Raw genomic sequence first — 22398 nt, 5'->3', positions numbered from 1 at the left:
CGCAAAAAAAAATAGACATTGAACAAAACTCACCATCCTTACCGGACGACACATGCTAGTGCTGATACCCAGCTACCAAAATGACCTAATACCCAGCTACCAAGATAAGAACTATACCTGTAATATTAGAACAATTTTTATTAAAACCTACAGCTATTCATGATAATATATTGAATACTTTTCAACCAATGTATAACAAAATATTTAACTATCACGATATAACTATTAAACAAGACAAACTTATCTTTTTATATTTAGAATTTAGAATATCACTATGTTTTATTTAGCCGTACCTAAAAATATAAAATAAAAACTAAAATTAATGAAGTAAACGGGTCATTGCTAATGTGTATATTATTAATTTTAAATATGTAATACAAAAATTGTGTAAGCAAAACAAAACCATGTAAACATATGCATTAAATAAACCAAACTTAAAATAAAATATGATTTCATATAATTTATGAAACAAACAAAATGTAGAAATGCAGAAAAAAAGTACAATACAAAGTAATATAATATATCTAAGAGATATTTTTTTTTACAAGAAGTATAGAGTAATGAATAACACACAAGACAAAAAAAAAAATCTTAGTTTTAAAATGTAAGTAAAGACTGATAAGGAAATTATGGCTGATAAAGATCTGACTGTTCTCCAACATGGTCACGTTTATGTCGACCCCGGTTTTATTTTGGAACACTTGAAACAAACCTCGCATTCGCAAGGATTTCCTCCAGAATGGACATGTTTATGTTTTTTTGAAATGTAGGATTTCACCGCAATAGGTTTCAGGCACTTGACACACTTGTATGACTTTTCTGCGGCATGCATGCGTTTGTGCAATGCGATGCTTGATTTTTGTTTAAAACACTTTAAACAAACTTCACATTTGTATGGCTTCTCGCCAGTGTGTATGTGTTCATGTTGTACCAGGCAGGATTTAACCGAAAAATATTTCAGGCACACAGCACATTTGTAGGCTTTTCTCCAGTGTAAGTGCGTCCGTGCGTAACCAGATGAGTTTTTGTCGAAAAAGATTTCTGGCATAAGTCACAAGCGTAAGGCTTTTCTCCAGTATGGATGCGTTTGTGAGCTACCAGATTGGATTTTATCGAAAAAGATTTCAGGCACACGTCACAAGTGTAGCGATTTTCTCCAGTATGGAACCGTTTGTGTACTGCGAGGTTTGCTTTTTGTGAAAAATACTTTAGACAAACGTCACATTTGTATGGCTTCTCGCCAGTGTGTATGCGTTCATGTAATACCAAACTAAATTTCGCCGAAAAAGATTTCAGGCAAACACTACATTTGTAGGGTTTTTTGCCAGTATGCAAGCGTTCGTGTGCTACCAAATTACATTTAATTGAAAACGATTTCAGGCACACAGCACATTTGTAAGGCTTTTCCTCACTATGCAGGCGCTCGTGTATGACCAGACTGGATTTTACCGAAAAAGATTTCAGGCACACGAAACATTTGTAAGGCTTTTCTCCAGTGTGCGTGCGTTCATGCGTAATCAGGTGAGTTTTTTTCGAAAACGATTTCAGGCACACGTCACAAGTGTAAGGCTTTTCTCCAGTATGCGATCGTTTGTGTACTGCGAGGTTTGCTTTTTGTGTAAAACACTTTAGACACACGTCACATTTGTATGGCTTCTCGCCAGTGTGTATGCGTTCATGCTGTACCAGGCAGGATTTAACCGAAAAAGATTTCAGGCACACAGCACATTTGTATGGCTTCTCTCCAGTATGCCGCCGTGAGTGCTTTAGCATATTAGATTTTTCCTTGAAGGCTTTGTAACAAACGGCACATTTGTAAGGATTATTATTAGTGTGCACGCTTTGGTGTCTTAACAGGATGGATTTCGTCATAAAAGACTTTGAACAAACGGTACATTTGTAAGGTTTTTCTTTAGTGTGCACTCCTTCGTGTATTGCGAGGTTTCCTTTATTTGTAAAACGTTTTAAGCACATAACACATTTGTATGGCTTTCTTTCAATACGGACACATTTGTGTCCAGCCAGGTAGTCTTTTATAGTCATATATTTTAAACACGCGTTACATTTTTTTCCGATATGGACACGTCTGTGTAAGATAAGGTCAGAACTTTGTGCGAAAAACTTCAGACACACATCACATTTGTATGGTTTTTTATCAATATGGACACATTTGTGTCCAGCCAGACTGTCTTTTGGGGTCAAAGATTTTAAGCATTCAATACACTCTTCTCTGATGTGGATACGTTTGTGTATGGTAAGGTTAGTATTTTGGCTAAAATACTTTAGACACACGTCACATTTGTATGGCTTCTCGCTAGTGTGCGTGCGTTCGTGTATTACCAATGTGGATTTTACCGAAAAAGATTTCGGGCATACGACACATTTATAGGGTTTTTCGCCCGTATGCAGGCTTACGTGCCTTACCAGACTGGATTTCGCCGCAAAAGATTTTAAACAAACCCCACATTTATAAAGCCTTTCTATTGGGTGCACGCTTTGGTGTCTTACCAGACTGTTTTTCTCCGTAAAACACTTTAAACAAACTTTACATTTGTAAAGCTTTTCTTTAGTGTGCACGCTTTGGTGTTTTACCAGACTGTATTTCGCCGTAAATGATTTAAAACAAACGTCACATTTGTATGGCTTCTCCACAGCGTGCGTGCGTTCGTGTGTCACCAGATAGGATTTTACCGAAAAAGATTTCAGGCATACAACACATTTGTAGGGTTTTTTGCCAGTATGCAGCTGTATGTGCGTTGCCAGATATGATTTCGACGTAAATGATTTTAAACAAACGGCACATGTGTATGGCTTCTTCCCAGTGTGCGTGCGTTCGTGTATTACCAGATAGGATTTGATCGAAAAAGATTTCGGGCATACGACACATTTATAGGGTTTTTCGCCCGTATGCAGGCTTACGTGCCTTACCAGACTGGATTTCGCCGCAAAAGATTTTAAACAAACCCCACATTTATAAAGCCTTTCTATTGGGTGCACGCTTTGGTGTCTTACCAGACTGTTTTTCTCCGTAAAACACTTTAAACAAACTTTACATTTGTAAAGCTTTTCTTTAGTGTGCACGCTTTGGTGTTTTACCAGACTGTATTTCGCCGTAAATGATTTAAAACAAACGTCACATTTGTATGGCTTCTCCACAGCGTGCGTGCGTTCGTGTGTCACCAGATAGGATTTTACCGAAAAAGATTTCAGGCATACAACACATTTGTAGGGTTTTTTGCCAGTATGCAGCTGTATGTGCGTTGCCAGATATGATTTCGACGTAAATGATTTTAAACAAACGGCACATGTGTATGGCTTCTTCCCAGTGTGCGTGCGTTCGTGTATTACCAGATAGGATTTGATCGAAAAAGATTTCAGGCATACAACACATTTATAGGGCTTTTCGCCCGTGTGCAGCCGTGTGTGCGTTACCAGACTGCATTTCGCCGTAAAATTTTTTAAACAAACTCCACACTTGTAAGGCTTTTTATCAGACTTCGGTTTTTTGAGTGGACGATTAGCCGTTGCAGTACTGTGGATGGTAATCATGTGACAGAGAATTTGCTTTTTGGTAAAAAAACATTTTTTACACAAATCGCAAAGGAACGTCCGAGGTTTGTTTGAATGTTGGTTAGTTATAGTTTGTGCCATTTGATCTATTTGTATATTCGTTTGATTGATAATTTCGGTTAGGTCCTGCACTAGAACAAACAATATTATGCCGTTCAAAAAAAAAAGTTTATAAAAACATATTACAGTATTTATTCATTAAAATATCGGTATATTTATATTTAAAAATGATTAAGCAATATTATTATACAAAAATTTAGAATAGCTAATTGAAGATATTATTTTCCAGAGCTCTGACCACTTTTAGAACTTTAATAGCTAGGTATATTATTTATTTACTTAATTATATTATGAATAATTTGCCAAAAACGTTGATTGGTCAATAGCCAGTACTGGATAGTTCATTTTTTATAAGTGCGCTATTACTCTGCTGTACTTCACCTTCCGTCTTAATTATAAACATGAGTTGATATAACAAATTGGAAAAAAATAAAATTTTGAAGACAATAGTCTTACAGTGTAAAATAATACTATGTCAACTTTAGTCAAACTTATTTTAATTAAAGAAAACCCCACAAACAAAGGGATATTGACACATTGATCAGAAGTAATTTTTGAATTGCTGTATGTGAGTAAAACAACGGCCAGCAGATAATTGAAAATATATCTGTTAATTGCTAATTACAATATTTTTATTTATTAGAATGAATACGGATGATGTAAAGTTTACAAGGACCTTACAAATTACAAAAATCAATTATGTCCAAAAAAATGCTGAATAAAAAATAACTACTCTTATAAACCCATATATTGTAAACTCGATTAAAGTTATAAAATTAGAGTTATCACGTCTTGGTTTCAACGCTCTACGAGTAGTCGAACTAAATTACCACTACCCTTATTCTTTGTCGACTTTAAACCAAGCGATCAAAACACTAATGTTACTTAATTAAACTACATTTGTTTTAGGAGGACCACATCCTCACCTTCATTTATACAATAGCTCAGATGCCAAGGTCACACCACACAACAAGAGTATACTTAACCCCACTCACAAAAAATCTACGCTTAAGTATTAAACAACCAAAACAACCAAGACATAACAAATATTACAAATCAACTGTCATCGTTTATTAACGACTTAAAATCATTAATCAACCCGTTGAATACACTTCTCACCTCAGTCATTAAGAAAATAATTTAAAAAAAAAGAATTTCTCTAATATATTTTATCTGAATTGATCACCATATTCCTCTGGAATGCAAACGGAGTAACCCAACATAAATATTATCTACAAAATTTACTTTACGAAAAAAAAAAAAATATATCCTTTATCACTAAAACACATCTAACACCCACAAAATAAAATGTTCGGGTACAATTGTACAAACTATACAAAACTGACTATCCTGACCACACAGCGTATGCTGGTGATGTATTACTATCTCCTCTAATATTCGGCATTACCAGGTACCCAGCTACCACTATAGTATAAGTACACTTTTGTTTTATACCTACTGTTAATCATTACAGTATATTAGCTATTATTCAACCAAATGTAAGAAAATATTTTATTATCATGATATAACTATTATACGAAACATGTTTATATTTTTACTCGCTTTTACTTTTCCGCACTACACCCCCGTCTTCAATTTTAAACTTTAGTTGATATAACTGGAAAAATAACATTGTTAATATTTTCCGGAATTTTCTAAAAATGGGATATTGATTAGTGGTAATTATTGACTTGCTATATGTGATTAAAACAACGGTCAACAGGTAATTGAAAATATTTTCATTTATTGTTAATTATAATATATTTGTGTATTAGAATGTAATAATAATAATAATTTATTAGAAGCAAATAAAGCAAATAAATTACTAATTGCGCCCATATAGGCATGCAGTACAGAAATTAAACAGTAAATTAACACTTTAACCAATAGAATTACAACATAACTAAATTAATACAAATTAAATTTTAACAATAAAATATTATAAACAAAAATAATAATATTAATAAAACATATAATATTTTTGAGCAAGAATTTTGGGGAGGGAGTCGAAATAAAAATCAACATTACCTAAAGTATCGCAGTTAGAAAGAATCCTATTCAGAGGAGCATGCGTACTATAGTCTTGTTTTTGAGTAGAAATATACAGGAAAGGAGAGGAAAGGAGGATGGTATGATGTGTTGGAACATTAAAAGGAATATGGGCTAAAAGCTCGGGACAGTCAATATCATTATTTAATAACTTATAAATAAATTTGATGTCATTATTAAATCTTCTTTTGGCAAGCGAATCCAAATTAACCTCAACTGCTATGTCATCTATTCTAGAATCCAGCATCCCTTACTTAATCCTTAGCATATACAGAAATGGGTTTTGTATTTTATCGAGATCTTTGACTTGTCCAATTAGATAAGGACACCATATAATCGAGCCATATTCGACAATTGACCTAACAAGGGAACAGTATAAAGTTTTTGAGCACTTAAGGTCATTAAACTCAAAACAGTTTCTTTTTAAAAATCCAAACATCCTTAAAGTCTTATTTTTTATGTGCGAAATATGTTCCTTAAATGACAGGTCACTTGACAAAATTATACCTAAATCCTTTATATGAGTAACTATATTCAGCGCAATACCGTCAATATTATAATGGAAAACAGGTGTTTCTTTGCTCCTACAAAATGTGATTTGGGAGCATTTAAGGGCATTAATAAAAAGGGAGTTATTACTGCACCACTCTTGGAATCTATCCAAATCAGCTTGCAGTTTCCTATAATCATTGACACTATTTATTTCCAGATAAAGCTTTAAGTCACCGGCAAACAAAAGGTACTTACAGTAATAAAAAAACCAGTACAGTAGGGTCGGTGCATAGTGGGGACGGAACATAGTTGGGTCGGGGCATATTGGGGACGGGGAGGTCACAGGTTTACAGGAACTTTTAAATCTGAAAGTAATAAAATCACTTTCGAAAAAACGCTTCGATGCAAATCGGTAGTTAGTATTTTCAAGCCAGTACAGTCCAAACCAAGCAAAGTATAAACCAGCAAAGTTAGAAAGTTTTAAATGAAGGTTCTGTATTTACAAATGAGCATCAAAGCGTTAATTTGAAAGTGATTTTATCTGAGAGGACTAGTACAGTAGAGTATTGGCATAATGTAATCAAAGCAATGAGGAAACGGAGAGGTCACAGGTCTACAAGAATTATTATAAATAAAAGTGATAAAATTGATGAAAATCGCTTTCAAATAAACGCTTTGATGCTCATTTGTAAATACAGAACCTTCATTTAAAACTTTCTAACTTTGCTGGTTTATACTGTGCTTGGTTTGGACTGTACTGACTTGAAAATACTAACTACCGATTTGCATCAAAGCGTTTTTTCGAAAGTGATTTTATCACTTTCAGATTTAAAAATTCCTGTAAACCTGTGACCTCCCCGTCCCCAATATGCCCCGACCCAACTTTGTTCTGTCCCCACTATGCATCGACCCCACTGTGCTGGTTTTTTTTTTTGCAAAAACGTAGTGGACCAAGTAACACATATACAATGTCTTGTTATATTTTGTTGGAATGGTCGACGATTCATGTTCCAATCGTTTGTACTCCATAGTTTAAATTATAATCGCTTATTCTCAAAAAAATAATAATTTTTGTATTATATACTTCCATTAAAGCAATCTCACACAAACTATTTATACTTCATAGATTATATTATTTCAAAGCTATATTATACTTCTATTTTACTAGATTGACAATGTACAAAATAAAATGCAACTAAAAAAACTTTTTCATAGATCCTTAAAATGTAAAGGGTGGGATAGTGAAACGGGTTTTCCCATTTAAATACATTAGAAAATTGCCGTTTTATTGCCTCAGCCTGTATATTAATTTCTTGTTATTTTCTAAAGAAAAATCGATTTTCTTAAATTTAAATTAAAATAAAGCGTATACTGGTACTGTGATGGAGAAAACAATAAATTTTACCTACATATATTACTTATTAGTTAAATATTACTAACGTGTATAGCCACTAGCGGTCGGCTGTTGCCTGTTATTTAACAATAACCTTTTATGGAGATTTTAAAAATTGTGTTTTTTTAATAATAGCATAGGAGCAGTATCATGATGTTAAATGTTCACGAGATTTGATCTAGTCATAAAATAAAATATTATCATTTATGACTTAATTATTACTAAAATTTATCTTAATAGTAATAGTACAAAGGTTTTTTCCCCAATAAATCGAGTGTCTACTATAATCAGTTACACGATTTTTGTCGCCTGTGATATCATGTAATTAATAAATATTATGATACCGAATATTGGGCCTTAACCTAATCTAACACGGATAGACGTTACTAACTGATAGTTTTTAGTGTCTGTTCGTTTCTCCCATCTGGTACACCGGGTTTTTAGTAAAAAAAAAAAAAATTGAATTTGTGTAAACTTTAAGTCAAAAGTGGTACTTGAGCACAAAACCTAATAGTACCATTCTGCATAGATATACATAAAATTGTTTTAATGAATTGATCAATTTTTTTTAAAGATTTTAGGTGTTTTTGTTAAAATATACGAAATCTGCGAAAACACAGTTTCCCGGCAATTAAAAAAAACTGTAGTGGCGAATATTATTCCCGTTTAATATGTTATGAATACATATGAGTTCCAACTACTGGCAAATTTTCAACCCAAAAGTTTTAAAATTACGGCTGAAAACCCCGAAAAACAAAATATTTTGTAACCCCCGTAGGGGGGTGGGAAATAGGTATAGTTTAAGTTTGACACAACTGACGTATGCGGGCATACCAAATAATTATTTCTTATACATTTCAACTCGGTCCGACTTTTTTTCTTGAAATTATAGCCAGTAAAAGTTCTAACTTAAAAACTCGTACGGTTTTTTTTTTTGTTTTTTCAACTTTCGTCTGTGAAGAATTAAACTTTTTCAACTTTTACTCCCCCAAATTACCAACTAGATAAAATTTGTGATTTATAGAGTTGCTACTCGAAGGAATTGGTCCAGTATTAAAAAAGTTACAGTGTATACAGCGAAAAAAAAAGCCCACATCAGAGTAAAACCAATACCTTCTCGCTTTGCATCGAAGCTAAAATAATAGATGGTATTAAATCAGGTCCAGTTGTACAATCAATTTTTAGCATGGACAATCCATCAAATACCTCAGCAATAGATAAAGTACACGTAGAGAAATCAATAATATTATTACTTGTTGATAAATTGGAGAAAGATTGATTAACGGTTACTACGGACGTATACACTGATTCAAAAAATGATTTAAATAATTCAGTAATTATGACAGGATTTTTAGAAAATTTATCATTAAATGTTTTGGGTAATGCTTTTATTTGTTTACGGTCCTTAACAAACTTCCAAAACCCTTTTGGATTACTTGACAAATTCTGCTGTAGACGTTTAATATAATTATTATAACAGACTTTTGATAATTATTTACATTGTAAACATTGAATATATACATAACGTATAGTGTATAACGGTATAGAATGTATAACTATGTCAATACATCATTATAGTCAGACGATCTAAAGCACAGTATTGTCATTACGTTTTTACCTCAATACATTATTAATAAATGATATTTTTTTTATACTCCGCTTATTATAGTGTTGATAAAAATTATAATATAAATGTACTTAAGTATAAAATAAAGAGGTATTCTAATACGAGAGCTAAATATTTTTTATCGACGTGTTGATTATTATTTTTTAATAAAAGAAAGAATTAAAGTGAGGTGCAGCGTTTACAGGTTAGCATCAAAGCATTATTTTGAAAGTGGTTTTATCCGAGAAGACTAATACTGTAGGGGCGAGGCATATTGTTATCAAAGCATAGAGGGGACGGAGAGATCAAAGGACTACAGGAATTATTATTAAAAAAGTCACCCTAATATAAAATCACTCTCAAATAAACGCTTTGATGAACGATTTTTAAACACTGCAATTCTCTCACTTTAATTCTTTCTTAATATGCTGATTTATACTGTGCTTGGTTTGGATCTCTCCGTCCCCACTATGGGCTGACCCCAATGTATTGGCTTTTTTAATAATAGTATAAGAGCAGTATCACAAAGTTAAATTTCCCGACAGTTGATCTAGACATAATACAAAGTATTATCATTCATGTTTTTTGATTATTGTTAAAATATATCTTTATTTGGACATAGTAATAAAATAATGAAATATTTTGTACAATACCAGAGCTGGAAGTCGATAAACTAAATTTTTTTAAATAGCATGAAGCAGATTATCTAATATTGGATAATTCATACAATAAAGCGTGTGTTTAAATGAATAACAGTATAACAATATGCTTAGGCATTAGTGTTTTGCTATTTTGATTGAAATATTTAGTTAACATTATATTAAATAATCTCATAATTTCATAAATTTGTTTTGCTTTTAGTTTTATAATTTGTACTTACAATTTCTTTTTTCTAAGGTTATGGCTAATTGATAGTGAGCTGTCAACAATTACACTCCATAACACAGACACATGACTAACACATATAAGTTAACGTTTAATATGTATGTAAAGTTTAACTTCAAGTACATGGTCCGACAGTGAAACCGGACCCTGTATGTAATATACAAACATAATCTTAACAAACATTTAGTAGTCTTTGAAAAAAAAAAAGGTTTTTTACTTCTATAACCCATAACTTGCTTACAAAACATAAAACATGAGAGATATTTCTAGCACCCACTTTGTTCTGTCATAAGGCGCCATAAGGATAAATGTAAATAAATAATAATAACAATTTCATTGAATCAGCAATACTGAAGCTAGTAAATACTTAATAGCAAGTCACTTACCAAGCTGAACGAATTTGCCTCGGCAAACACTTCCAACGCTTCTAAAACAATAGCACTTGAAATAAACGTTCACTTAGTCGAACATAACAAGAAAAACCCGATAATCAATAAACAATATCAATGTAGATTTCACTTTTGCAAAAAAAAAAATTCAAATATTTCCGGATTAAACTTTTATCAGCTATCACTTTTTGAATGTCATAATTTTATCTACATACCTAATTTACATTAGATGATAATTATAACTATTATAGTATCATCAACTTATATGTTATAATTTCTCACGAAATGGCTGGCAATTTTTAGATAATTAAATTAAATTCATCCAATCCGCCAAAAAAAACGAGTCCTGTTCAAATCGACTTTTTATCAACTGTGACTTAATTAAATACATATTCATTTAATTATGTAATAATTAAATAACGACAAATTGGTTTTTATTGATTAATAAAAATTGATAATGGAATCGTCATAAACAAAACCAAATAACACTGATTTTTTAGTTTCTCACATCTGGTACACCGTTAATGAAGTTAAAAATTTAAATTATAACCTAAAGCTGGTATTTGGGTATCAAAACTCAATAGTATAATTCTGAATAGATGTCCATAAAAGTGTTGAAACTTATTTGATAAATATTTTTTAAGATTTAAGGTGTTTATGTTAAAATATACAATATCTGCGTAAAACACAGTTTCCGGCAATTAAAGAAAACTGTAGTGCCGAATTTTTTCTTTGTTTAATATGTTATAGATACATATGAGTTCTAACTACTGGTTAATTTTCAACTTGTAAATCCTAAAAAATACGACTAAAAACCCCAAAAAAACTTGCACCTCCCCCCCCCCCTAGATAGATGGAAAATGGGTATAATTTAAGTTTGAGACTATTGACGTGTGAGGGCCTATCAAATAAATTTTCCTTATAAATTTTACTCGATCCGACTCTTTTTACCTAATTTTACCAGCTACATACTGCCTTTTGTTCTAACTTTTAAAATTTGCTTCATTTAGTCTATCTCCCCATATTTAATTTTATCATAATTCTGAAATTCGCCTAACAATATTAACATTTTTTTTGTTGTTATAACGCGATATGGAACTAATCTAGTTATTTTTCTTTAAAATGTGTGTTTTTTCACAATGATGGCGATGGTGAAGTCAGTTTTTAGTCAGTCGGACTATTACTAATTCTATTCAACAAAAAATGACATATGTACAACACAAAGTATTAAATGTCTAAAAGATTTTTTTTTTTGTTTCAACAAGTATACAGGGTGATTCATTAAGGATAAGACACTCGTTTTCTCGGAATATATTATTATTTTTTTCCAAGATTTTTTGGTTTACATTGTACTATATTTTTCAATATTTTGAAAATTTTTTATCACCAATCCTTGAAGGCCATAAAAGGGGGATTTTAGTTTTTTTTTAATGGCAACATATGTGTTTAATTACATACGTTTGTAGACAAAAAATAAAAAAAATAATTTTAACGTTTGAATTTTCATTTATTTGTTCATTTCTTATGACTTTATAAAGATTTGATTTTTTGACTGTATTCCTTAATATTTTCAATCGTTACTACAAAGACGAATAGTTTGATTACACGCATAAAAATAATTTGATAAAGTGGATTCGTAAAACCAACCTGTGTACCTGTGTTGGACTAGGTAATCTGTAGATAAGTATCGTTTGTCTATCATTATTTCAGTATTTTATACCAGTGACTTTTTTTTGTTAAAGTGTTATCGCCAATAGACAATGTGAACATAAGTATGAACTTTATGGGCTACCGGTTTTGGAAAACCGAAGAAACATGATAATTATTAAGAGAAAATGTAGTATCTTAACAAATTCATAGCTAATAATTAAATAAATGAAAATTCAAACGCTAAAATTTATTTTTTATATTTTGTCTACAAATTTATGTAATTAAAAACATATGTTGCCATTTAAAAAAAACTAAAATCCCCCTTTTTGGCCTTCAAGGATTGGTGGTAAAAATTTTCAAAATATTGAAAAATATAGTACAATGTGTACCAAAAAATTTTGGAAAAAAATATTGATCAAAATATTAATATACTCCGAGAAAATTAGTGTCTTATCCTTAATGAATCACCCTGTATAGATTGTTTCTGGAGGTTTAGTAGGTATCAGTCAGCCAACTGTCAGTAGATGCGTGAAAAACATCCAGACTTTTAGCGTCTAAATTAACTAGTTTTATACAATTTCCGCAGACTTTAAATGAAAAGAGAATTACTTTTACTTATAACTTTAAAAAGTATAACTTAAACTTATTTATGAATACTTATTCATAAGCATTGCTTTTGAAAGTAAGACTTTAAAAGAGATTTAAGAACAGACTATGAATACGGTCCTAAGACCTTAAGCTCTAAAAATTTACTAGAACTAAAGAAAAAGTTTCCATCCTTTTTAGGGAAAATATTTTTTGGTATTTTTTATTGGTCGGTTTATCGGTAGTACATTATCTAAAGAGTATTTCATACAAATTTTGAATTAATTTGTCTGTTTTTAAAAAAGTTTTAGGGCACCGCTGTATCAAGTTGAAAAACAAGTAAATTGTTTGGGCTTTTTCAGTGGAAGAGGTCGACTTTAGGTGAAATTTTCGGGCCAATAATAATATATTTCATGTACGATTTCTGGTCTATAGATTTTTTACACTATAAAATCGATCGAGCGGCTTGGAAGACATCGTGGATAGATAAAAAAAAAAAAAATAAATAAATAATAAGAACATCATTGTAATACTAATACGTTTTCAGATACGCATCGAAGCTGATTGATCAGTTATATTATGATCTACAATTTGGCAATTAATGCTACTTAGTAGGTTGCGTATTATGTCTAAAAATTACCTGGAAACTGCCGACCGGTGTTTGTTTTGTTTGGGGATTTTTTTTCCACAACGCTCTTGTGCGACGACAACGAAACGAGAGAACGATTACACTGTAGTGGTGCAAACTTCAACTGCACTACACTAACCTGTACAATGTACAACACGGCGGTGGATTCTGCACGGTTCGCCGGGACCGGTGGGTAGGACTTACCGGCCGTCTGGCTGACACAATACACATTAATCAATAATCCACCCGGCAGGTCTGACGGGGTGGCTTTGGAAAGTGCACGATGCAATACTAATGAGGGCCGAGGGGTGAGCCGTGTCGTCTGGCCTGCAGCCAGCCAGAGTGCAATATGCAAACCAATAAAAAGACATAATAATGTCAGTACACCATTGGCTGTGTTCAAAATTCAGACACTAAGGGTCCAATTGGGTTTTCCACTTCTTTTTTTTTTTTTTTAAAAACATGTTAATAGAATATTATAAAAATGTTACATTTTGTACACAGAACAATTGTTTTTTTTTTATTAAACAAATATAAAATTTATCAATTTTAAAAGTTTTGATAAGAACAAAGGCCCAATTTTACAACATTTAAAAAATTCCATTCAAACTATGTACTTTCATGTTATTATTATTAATTCGTTTACTTATTACAATAGACATATTGTATTGATTGTAAATATTATCTTAAATAATTCACATAAAAAAAAGGAAGCTAAACGTTTTTCAAGCAACCTATCTTATAAACTTGATTTTCTATAATTTTAATATTCGCATAAATATGAATACAATTTTTATTAATACCTACTGCTAATCCTTAAATAAATTAGCTCTTCTTCAACCAATGTGTAAGAAAATATTTTATTATCGTGTACCTATTATATGAAACATACTTATCTTTTTACTCAATTACAACTAAAAATTATAAATCAGTACTATGAAGGCGAGGCATAGTGGGAACGGAGAATATTGGGATGGGGAGGTCACAGGTCTATATGAGTTAATACAACTGAACAAATATTTTCAAATACCCGTTGACTGTTAGTTCACTCACACAGTATGATCGCCTAGAATTTGACTACGGTCAAATGTTTATTTTAATAGTACTGGTTTTCAAATTGGCAAAATTATATTATATTTTAAATGCCATACTTCAACTGGGTTTGACGGAAATCAGTCATGGTGACAATGGTCGAGGGTGATTTAAGAGGAAAACGGAAACCAAGAACCGAGTTGGACGGATAGTGTGCAGAAAGACATGAACTTGCTAGGAATAGATAATATGGCAATAAATAGTAATAGTTAGAAAGAAGTATTGGGTACGGCAAAGGACATAAATTATATCATTATGTTATTTTTACCAAAACGTTTATTATCTAAACGATTCAAAATCTAGAAATGCAGAAAAATGTACAACACAAAGTATTAAATGTCTAAAAGACGTTTTTTTTTTGTCACAACAAGTATAAAGTAATACTTACTAAAAGCATTACTTATCTCCTCTAATATTCAGCATTAACAAGTCCTGGTTACTAAGATACTATTTTTCAACTGATATATAAGAAAATATTTTATTATTTTTGCTCAGTGTTACTTGTTTTCAAACGGACAAAGTTATGAATGTATTATGAGGTATTTTAAAAGAGAAAGTCTAAGCTTGCAGAATCTTTTTCCAAAGAGTTTGCAATTTAGAATTGTTAGAATATTACTATTTTTTATTAAGTCATACCTAATAAATTAAAATGAAAACTAAAATTGTGTTATTACGGTTAATGAATTGCACGTGTCTGTACTAGTGTTTATATTATAAATTTCGAATATGTGATACAATATTGTGTAAATAATACAAAACCACGTAGGCATATGCTTTAAATAAAGTTAACTTAAATACATTGTTTAATAAAATGTATTAAACAAACAAAATGTAGAAATGCAGAACAATTTGAAACACAAGGTATTAAATGTAGAGACCTCTTATAAGTTATAAAAAAGAAATATTAGATAAACTAACTCAAAATTCAAAGTAGGGTGCCCCCTACTAAATGTTATTCAAGCTATATTATTAATTTTATTTTTTACTGTTTACCCATTTACTGTTGTGCATATATTTTATATGGATGTAAATATTCAATATAATATGTGGATGGTAATCATATGACGGAGAATTTGCTTTTTGATATAAAAATATTGCTTGCACAAATCGCATAGGAACGTCTGAAGTTTGTTTGAATATCGGTTGGTCATAGTCTGTGCTATTTGATCTATTTGTATATGTTATTCGTTTTATTTTTCATTTCGGTTATGTCCTGCTCTAGAAAAAACAATATCGTGCCGTTTAAATAAATAAGTTTGAAAAACATAGTACTGTATTTATTAAAACAACGGTCAACAGGTAATTGAACGTAATTTCATTAATTATTGTTAATTACAATATATTTATTGTCAATAAATTATTATAGTCAGACGATCTAAAGTTTTGCCATTACGTTTTTACCTCATTACACATCATTAAGTGATATTTTTTTTTGTACTCCGCTTATTATGTCGTTGTTAAAAAGTATAATACAAAAGTATTCAATTATAATACCTTAAGATATACTAATACGGGAGCTAAATTGTTATCGACATGTTATTTATGTGTTTTAATCTTATCTGTTCAAATAAGTTTTACATAAAACATTAATAACCCTTTAGTTGTTAGTATGTTATACGTAGATGTATAATTTAAAAAAAAATCCAAGATAAAAAAAAAACAATTTACATCGAAGCAAAAATCTCATAATATAACATGTTCATAAGTTACTTGGTTTAGAAGAATACATTTAGCTATGTTCATTTTGTATTATAAGATATATTTTGTAGAATATATATGCTATATATTACAATATACTAGGTTTACCATGCACAATATATGTATACATATCGCGTGTTAGGTTCTAAAGTCATTTTTTTCAAAAATGGTTTATTAGGAAATAATGCACTATTTTTAATTAACAAAAAGAGTTGCAGTGTCCACAGATATACATCGAAACGTTTATTTGAAAGCGATTTTATCACTCTTATCTATAGTAACTCTTAAAGACCTGTGATGTCTCAGTTTTTCTTATTTTTTAGACTAGCTTTAAATGATAAACAAAATTTTGGTCTTTTTCATATTGACTCATCGTCTAGGTTAAAAGTTGTTTACGTTTTAAAGTAAAATACTCAGTTATTTATTTTTTTTGTACGTTATTTTTCGTTTTTTCAAAAATATCTAGGCAACAGCTGTTTAAAAAATTGTTTGAGTTTTTTAAGAACTCGTTATTGTCGAAAACAGTTGTATTTTTTTAACCTATTATATTTTGCCGTGTGGGAAATTACAGTTTTAGTAAACAAACAAGCAACAGGTATCCGACAAATACTTCTATAGAGTTGATTTGCAACAAATGGGTAGCAACAACAACAATTTATTACAAACAGACAATCAACCCTAATCGTGTTGACTATAATTTATTATATTATTTCTATATGTATACTCGTACATCGCCTAGCCTTCAGCTTCTATACTAAAAACATGTTTTCCCTATAACGTTTACGCTGTTTTTATCTAATAAACTGCAATTTAATACAAGCATCATTACAATCAGTCAATACCACGAATATTTTTTCTGATAGTGGAAATGATATCGACTGGTTAACAATAATTTCAATCGACACTGGGTCTCCAATCCTTCAGCTATAGCGGATGCAAAGTTTACAAGGATCTTACAAAAAAACAAAAATCAACTATGTCTAAGAAAATTCCTAAAAAAAAAAAAATAGTACTCCGAAAAACCCAAACATTGTCAATAAATCCCAAGGTCACACTACACATCAATAGTATCCTCAAACCCACTCATAAATAATCTACGCCAAAGTATGAAACAACCAAGACACAACACATCTTACAAATCAACTATTATGGCGTTAAGCCTTTTTAATAAATAATTTTGTACGTTGCAATTTGAGAGTTTAGTTAATTCATTTAGAGGTACGACCAGCCCTTTTTGCTCTTTGGGCGGTTATATAAATTTACAAATAGTCTCTAGAGATAATTGAGGGTAGATACAGGGTAGTTTTCTGTTCCAGCTATTTATATATATATATATATGTACACATATATTTCAATTTATTAGAAGTTTGTTTAAATTAATCCTTTCTAACTGATCCTTTCTAACTAATTGCTCTACTACCAAATGTACTTCACCAGGTGTATTGGAATAATAAATAAAAAGAACTCCCTCCTGAAAAAGCATCCAGATGAGAATCAAATGTTATAACAATTATCACAAAAAACCATAGTTCTACTGACCTACATCTATAATGCGATATTAAGATTATCATATTTTCCAATAATCTGGAAATTCGCAACCATCATTCCTAAGCCGAATAAACTAAAACACCTACTAATATCATACCGTCCAATAAGTTTGCAACCAGCATTAGGAAAATTGTTTGAAAAAATACTTCTTAGAAGAATACATATTTGTCTGTAATCATATGACGGAGAATTGTATTTTTGGTAAAAAAACATTTCTTACACAAATCGCATAGGAACGTCTGAAGTTTTGTTTGGATTTTGGTTGGTTATATATTGTGCCATTTGATCTATTTGTATATTCGTTTTCTTGTTCATTTTAAATTAAAAAGTTAAAAAATATATACCACTGTATATTTGTCCCCTGATTTTGTTTATTAAAATGTAGGTATACATATATTTTAAAACCGATTTAGTAATATTATTATATACAAAACTTAGAATAGCTAATTTAAGATAGTATTTTCCAGAGCTCTGACCACTTTTAGTACTTTAATAGTAAGGTGTATCATTTATTTACCTAATATGAATCAAGAATAATTTGCTGAAAATGTTGTCTGACCAATAGCCAGTTTCGGATAATTAATTTGATTGAGATATTATTTTAATAGGAATTCAAATTATTTAACGTGTACCCTCCGAGTTCAAATTATTATCATCTTTGAGAGCTCTGTATTGTTCACTGGTTAGATCAATTTTAGAATATGGTTTGGTTTTTTTGAGACCCTCATACGGCGGAAAACTGTATAATGCTTGAGCGAGATCGACAAACATTTTATTTTTAAAGTATTTAAGTTATATCTTTAAAGATTGAGTGTCCTTGATTTGGATATATAACCACCGTAATCGTAGACGTGCGAACAATCTTGGTTTTTTAGTCAAACTACTGCATGGACAAATTGACTTGCCTTATTTGCTTTCCAAAATTTTCTCCAAAGTTCCTCCCCGTTCTACTCGCTACAAAGTTCCTTTTTTTCTTTCTTCGTCTTCCCCTAATTATCATTTAAATGAACCACTATGTCATTAAGTAATTCTGACCCCTCTTACTTGTCGTAATTATTATAAATTACTATAAATACATTACATCTTCTTTTTTTCCGGAAGATATTGTTTTTAGTTTTGTGACAATAATTGTTACTATCATTATTGTTGTTTGCTTTTCTATAGTTCTATATGTATGTTGTATCAATTATCACTGTTTTTTATAATGTTCTATAGTCTTGCCCTCGAGGCGTATAAATGTATATAAATAAATAAATAAATATTCCCACTATTACTCTACCGCACTACACCTCTCGTCTTAAATTGTAAACTTTAGTTGATATAACTGGAAATAAATACAACTTCAAATATTGTCCTATAGTGTAAAAAAAAAATACTTAGTCAATTTTTTTTTGATTTAAGGAAAAACCAAAAAAAAAGGGTCATTGACGTATTGAACAGTGGTAATTATTGAATTGCTATATGTGAGTAATCGTATGTATGTATTGATACTCTTTTGATTTATATTTATAAAGATTTTTTTATCGTTTAAATAAAAATGCCCTTAGGCAATTAAAAAAAAAAAAAAATGTGAGTAATACAATGGTCAACAGGTTATAGAAAATATATTTTTAATTAGAATATATACAGATAACTTTGTAAATAAATTATTATAGTCAGTCGGTCTAAAGCAAATTATTGTCATTACGTTTTTATGTCATTACATTATTATTTAATGCTATTTATTTTTTATACTACGCTTATAATAGTGTTGTTAGAAAGTATAGTTAGAAGTATTCAAGTATAAAATATAGTGACCATATAATAAGAGGTCCCTAAGGAAGCGATTTATCTCCAGATCTATACAACGTGTTCACAACCGACATCCCCCAAAACAGCAAATACAACTGGTCGTTTTCGCGGACGCAACAACAGTTTTTGCATTTGACGGCAATTCGCTCATTTATCAACTCATTTACTTATTATAATATACATATTGTATAGATTGTAAATATCACTTCAATAAAAAAAGAAGCTAAATGTTTTTCAAGCAACCATTTCTGTGAGCATAATTTTTAATAATATTACGTTACACATAAATATAAGCAACTTTCATTAATATCTACGGCTAAAAATGATAATATATTGGCTATGTTTCAACCAATGTGTACAAAAATATTTTATTATCACGGTATAACTCGTATCTAAAGCATCAAAGTCCAAGCTTGCAAAATCTTGTTCCAATAAGTTTGCAATTTAGAATATCACTATTTTTTATTTAGCCGTATCTAATAATATAAAATAAAAACTAATATTAATGAAGTGCACGAGTCAGTACTAGTGTTTATAATATATATTTAACGCCCCGAAGGCAAGCGTGTAACATTCAAGTAAGTAGACCACAGATTAATAATTATAAATTATAAACAGTATCAATAAGGAAAAACATATTTATAACAACGTAACAAACAAAATATAGAAATATGACAAAAATTGGACGATTAAGTATAAATGAGCCTAAATCAGTATAGTATCAGTTATACTATATATTTTAATCATTTGATACAATATTGGGTAAATAAAACAAAACCATGTAGACATATGCATTAAACGAACCAAACTTAAAAATAAAACATTGTTCGATAAAATGTAGAAATTCAGAAAAATGTACAACACAAAGTATTAAATGTCTAAAATATATTTTAACTAAATGTCTATAAAATGGTTCATTTTTTGTTACAACAAGTATAAAGTAATGCATAACACATAGACAAAATAATCTTACATTTAGATTGTAGGTAAAGACGGATGACTGATAAAGATTAGACTAATCTCCAACATGGTTAGGTTTTTGTTGAGCTGTGTTACATTTTTGAGCAAAACACTTGAAACAAACCTCGCATTCGCAAGGATTATTACCAGAATATACATGTTTATGTTTTTTAGCGAGGTAGGATTTCACCGCAATAGGTTTCAGACACATGACACACTTGTATGACTTTTCTGTGGCATGCGTGCGTTTGTGTACCGTAAGATTGTATGTATTAGTAAAACGCTTGAAACATACGTCACAATTGTAGCGTTTTTCTCCAGTATGCACTTGTTTATGTACTGTGAGGCAATATTTTTGTGTAAAATCCTTTGGACACACGTCACATTTGTAGGGTTTTTCGCCACTATGAATGCGAGCGTGTGATACCAAAGTGTATTTTCGGGTAAAAGTTTTCAGGCAAACCACACATTTATAGGGCTTTTCGCCAGTATGCAGGCGTTCGTGTGCTGCCAGATTACATTTTATCGAAAAAGATTTCTGGCACACAACACATTTGTACGGTTTTTCGTCAGTATGTATGCGTTCGTGTATTACCAGATGGGATTTTACCGAAAAAGATTTCAGGCACACTAAACATTTGTAGGGCATTTTCCCAGTATGCATGCGTATGTGCGTTACCAGATAGGATTTTGATGAAAAAGATTTCAGGCACACGTCACATTTGTATGGCTTCTCGCCGGTGTGCGTGCGTTCGTGTCTTACTAGATCACGTTTTTCCCAAAAAGATTTCAAGCATACAACACATTTGTAGGGCTTATCTCCAGTATGCACCGTTTTGTGTACTGCAAGGTCTAGTTTTCGTGTAAAATCCTTTAGACACACGTCACATTTGTATGGCTTTTTTTCGGTACGTACACATTTGTGTCCAGCCAGGTAGTCTTTTCGAGTGAAATATTTTAAACACTTCTTACATTCTTCTCCTATATGGATACGTCTGTGAAGGGTAAGGGAAAAACTTTGTGTAAAACCCTTGAGACACACGTCACATTTGTATGTCCTTTTTTCGGTGTGTACACATTTGTGTCCAGCCAGGTGGTCTTTTGGGGATTTTATGCACTCGTTACACTCTTCAGAAATATGGACACGTTTGTGTACAGTAAGGTGAGATTTTTGGCTAAAATACTTTAGACACACGTCACACTTGTATGGCTTCTCGCCAGTATGCGTGCGTTCGTGTATGGCCAGTTTGGATTTTATCGAAAAAGATTTCAGGCACACAACACATTTGTAGGGTCTTTCGCCAGTATGCGTGCTTTCGTGTCTTACTAGATAGGATTTGATCGAAAAAGATTTCAGGCAAACACTACATTTGTAGGGCTTTTCGCCAGTATGTAGGCGTTCGTGTACTACCAGATTACATTTTACTGAAAACGATTTCAGGCACACAGCACATTTGTAGGGCATTTTTCCAGTATGCATGCGTATGTGCATTACCAGATAGGATTTTGATGAAAAAGATTTCAGGCATACAGCACATTTGTAAGGATTTTCGCCAGTATGCATGTGTATGTGCGTTACTAGATAGTATTTTGATGAAAAAGATTTCAGGCATACAGCACATTTATATGACTTTTCTGTAGAATGCATGCGTTCGTGTACTGCGAGGTTTCCTTTTTGTGAAAATTTTTTTAGACACACGTCACATTTGTATGGCTTCTCGCCAGTGTGTACGCGTTCATGCAGTACCAGACTGGATTTTACCGAAAAAGATTTCAGGCAAACACTACATTTGTAGGGCTTTTTGCCAGTATGCAAGCGTTCGTGTGCTACCAGATTACATTTTAATGAAAACGATTTCAGGCACACAGCACATTTGTAAGGCTTCTCGCCAGTATGCGTGCGTTCGTGTATGGCCAGTTTGGATTTTACCGAAAAAGATTTCAGGCACACAACACATTTGTAGGGCATTTTCCCAGTATGCATGCGTATGTGCGTTACCAG

General features: G+C 31.3%; 3 protein-coding genes across 3 annotated transcripts; all 3 read right to left on the bottom strand.

Annotated features, from left to right (window-relative positions):
- Positions 1-622: 622 nt before the first annotated feature.
- Positions 623-1966, bottom strand: LOC126842530 (zinc finger protein ZFP2-like). The gene has a single exon (XM_050579542.1). It carries the CDS (start codon positions 1870-1872, stop codon positions 958-960), a length of 915 nt encoding a protein of 304 aa, XP_050435499.1. The 5' UTR covers positions 1873-1966; the 3' UTR covers positions 623-957.
- LOC126842531 (zinc finger protein 271-like) lies at positions 1965-13451 on the bottom strand. Its single transcript, XM_050579544.1, has 3 exons — positions 13320-13451; positions 2083-3701; positions 1965-2030 (listed from the first exon to the last, which is right to left on the bottom strand). The coding sequence occupies exons 2-3, from the start codon at positions 3649-3651 to the stop codon at positions 1965-1967; spliced, it is 1635 nt and encodes a 544-aa protein (XP_050435501.1). The 5' UTR covers positions 3652-3701; positions 13320-13451.
- Positions 13452-20267: 6816 nt separating this feature from the next.
- Positions 20268-21998, bottom strand: LOC126842529 (zinc finger protein 271-like). Its single transcript, XM_050579541.1, has one exon. The coding sequence runs from the start codon at positions 21958-21960 to the stop codon at positions 20452-20454; it is 1509 nt and encodes a 502-aa protein (XP_050435498.1). The 5' UTR covers positions 21961-21998; the 3' UTR covers positions 20268-20451.
- Between the last annotated feature and the right edge of the window lie 400 nt (positions 21999-22398).

The sequence above is a fragment of the Adelges cooleyi genome, unplaced genomic scaffold (genome assembly GCF_023614345.1).
Source record: "Adelges cooleyi isolate 19-005CV unplaced genomic scaffold, UGA_ACOO_1.1 ACOO_flye_CR_arks_rails_tigmint_CR_PRNA_544, whole genome shotgun sequence".
NCBI classification, from domain to species: domain Eukaryota; kingdom Metazoa; phylum Arthropoda; class Insecta; order Hemiptera; family Adelgidae; genus Adelges; species Adelges cooleyi.
This window is presented reverse-complemented; position numbering and strand designations above follow the sequence as displayed.

Excerpts from the sequence above, each read along its gene's own strand:
- LOC126842530 (XM_050579542.1), bottom strand. The coding sequence starts at position 1,872 with ATGACGAAATCCATCCTGTTAAGACACCAAAGCGTGCACACTAATAAT.
- LOC126842529 (XM_050579541.1), bottom strand. The coding sequence starts at position 21,960 with ATGCATACTGGCGAAAATCCTTACAAATGTGCTGTATGCCTGAAATCT.
- LOC126842531 (XM_050579544.1), bottom strand. The coding sequence starts at position 3,651 with ATGGCACAAACTATAACTAACCAACATTCAAACAAACCTCGGACGTTC. Across the intron at positions 2,031-2,082 it reads ACCTTATCTTACACAGACGT|ACTACCTGGCTGGACACAAA; the intron begins GTCCATATCGGA and ends TGACTATAAAAG.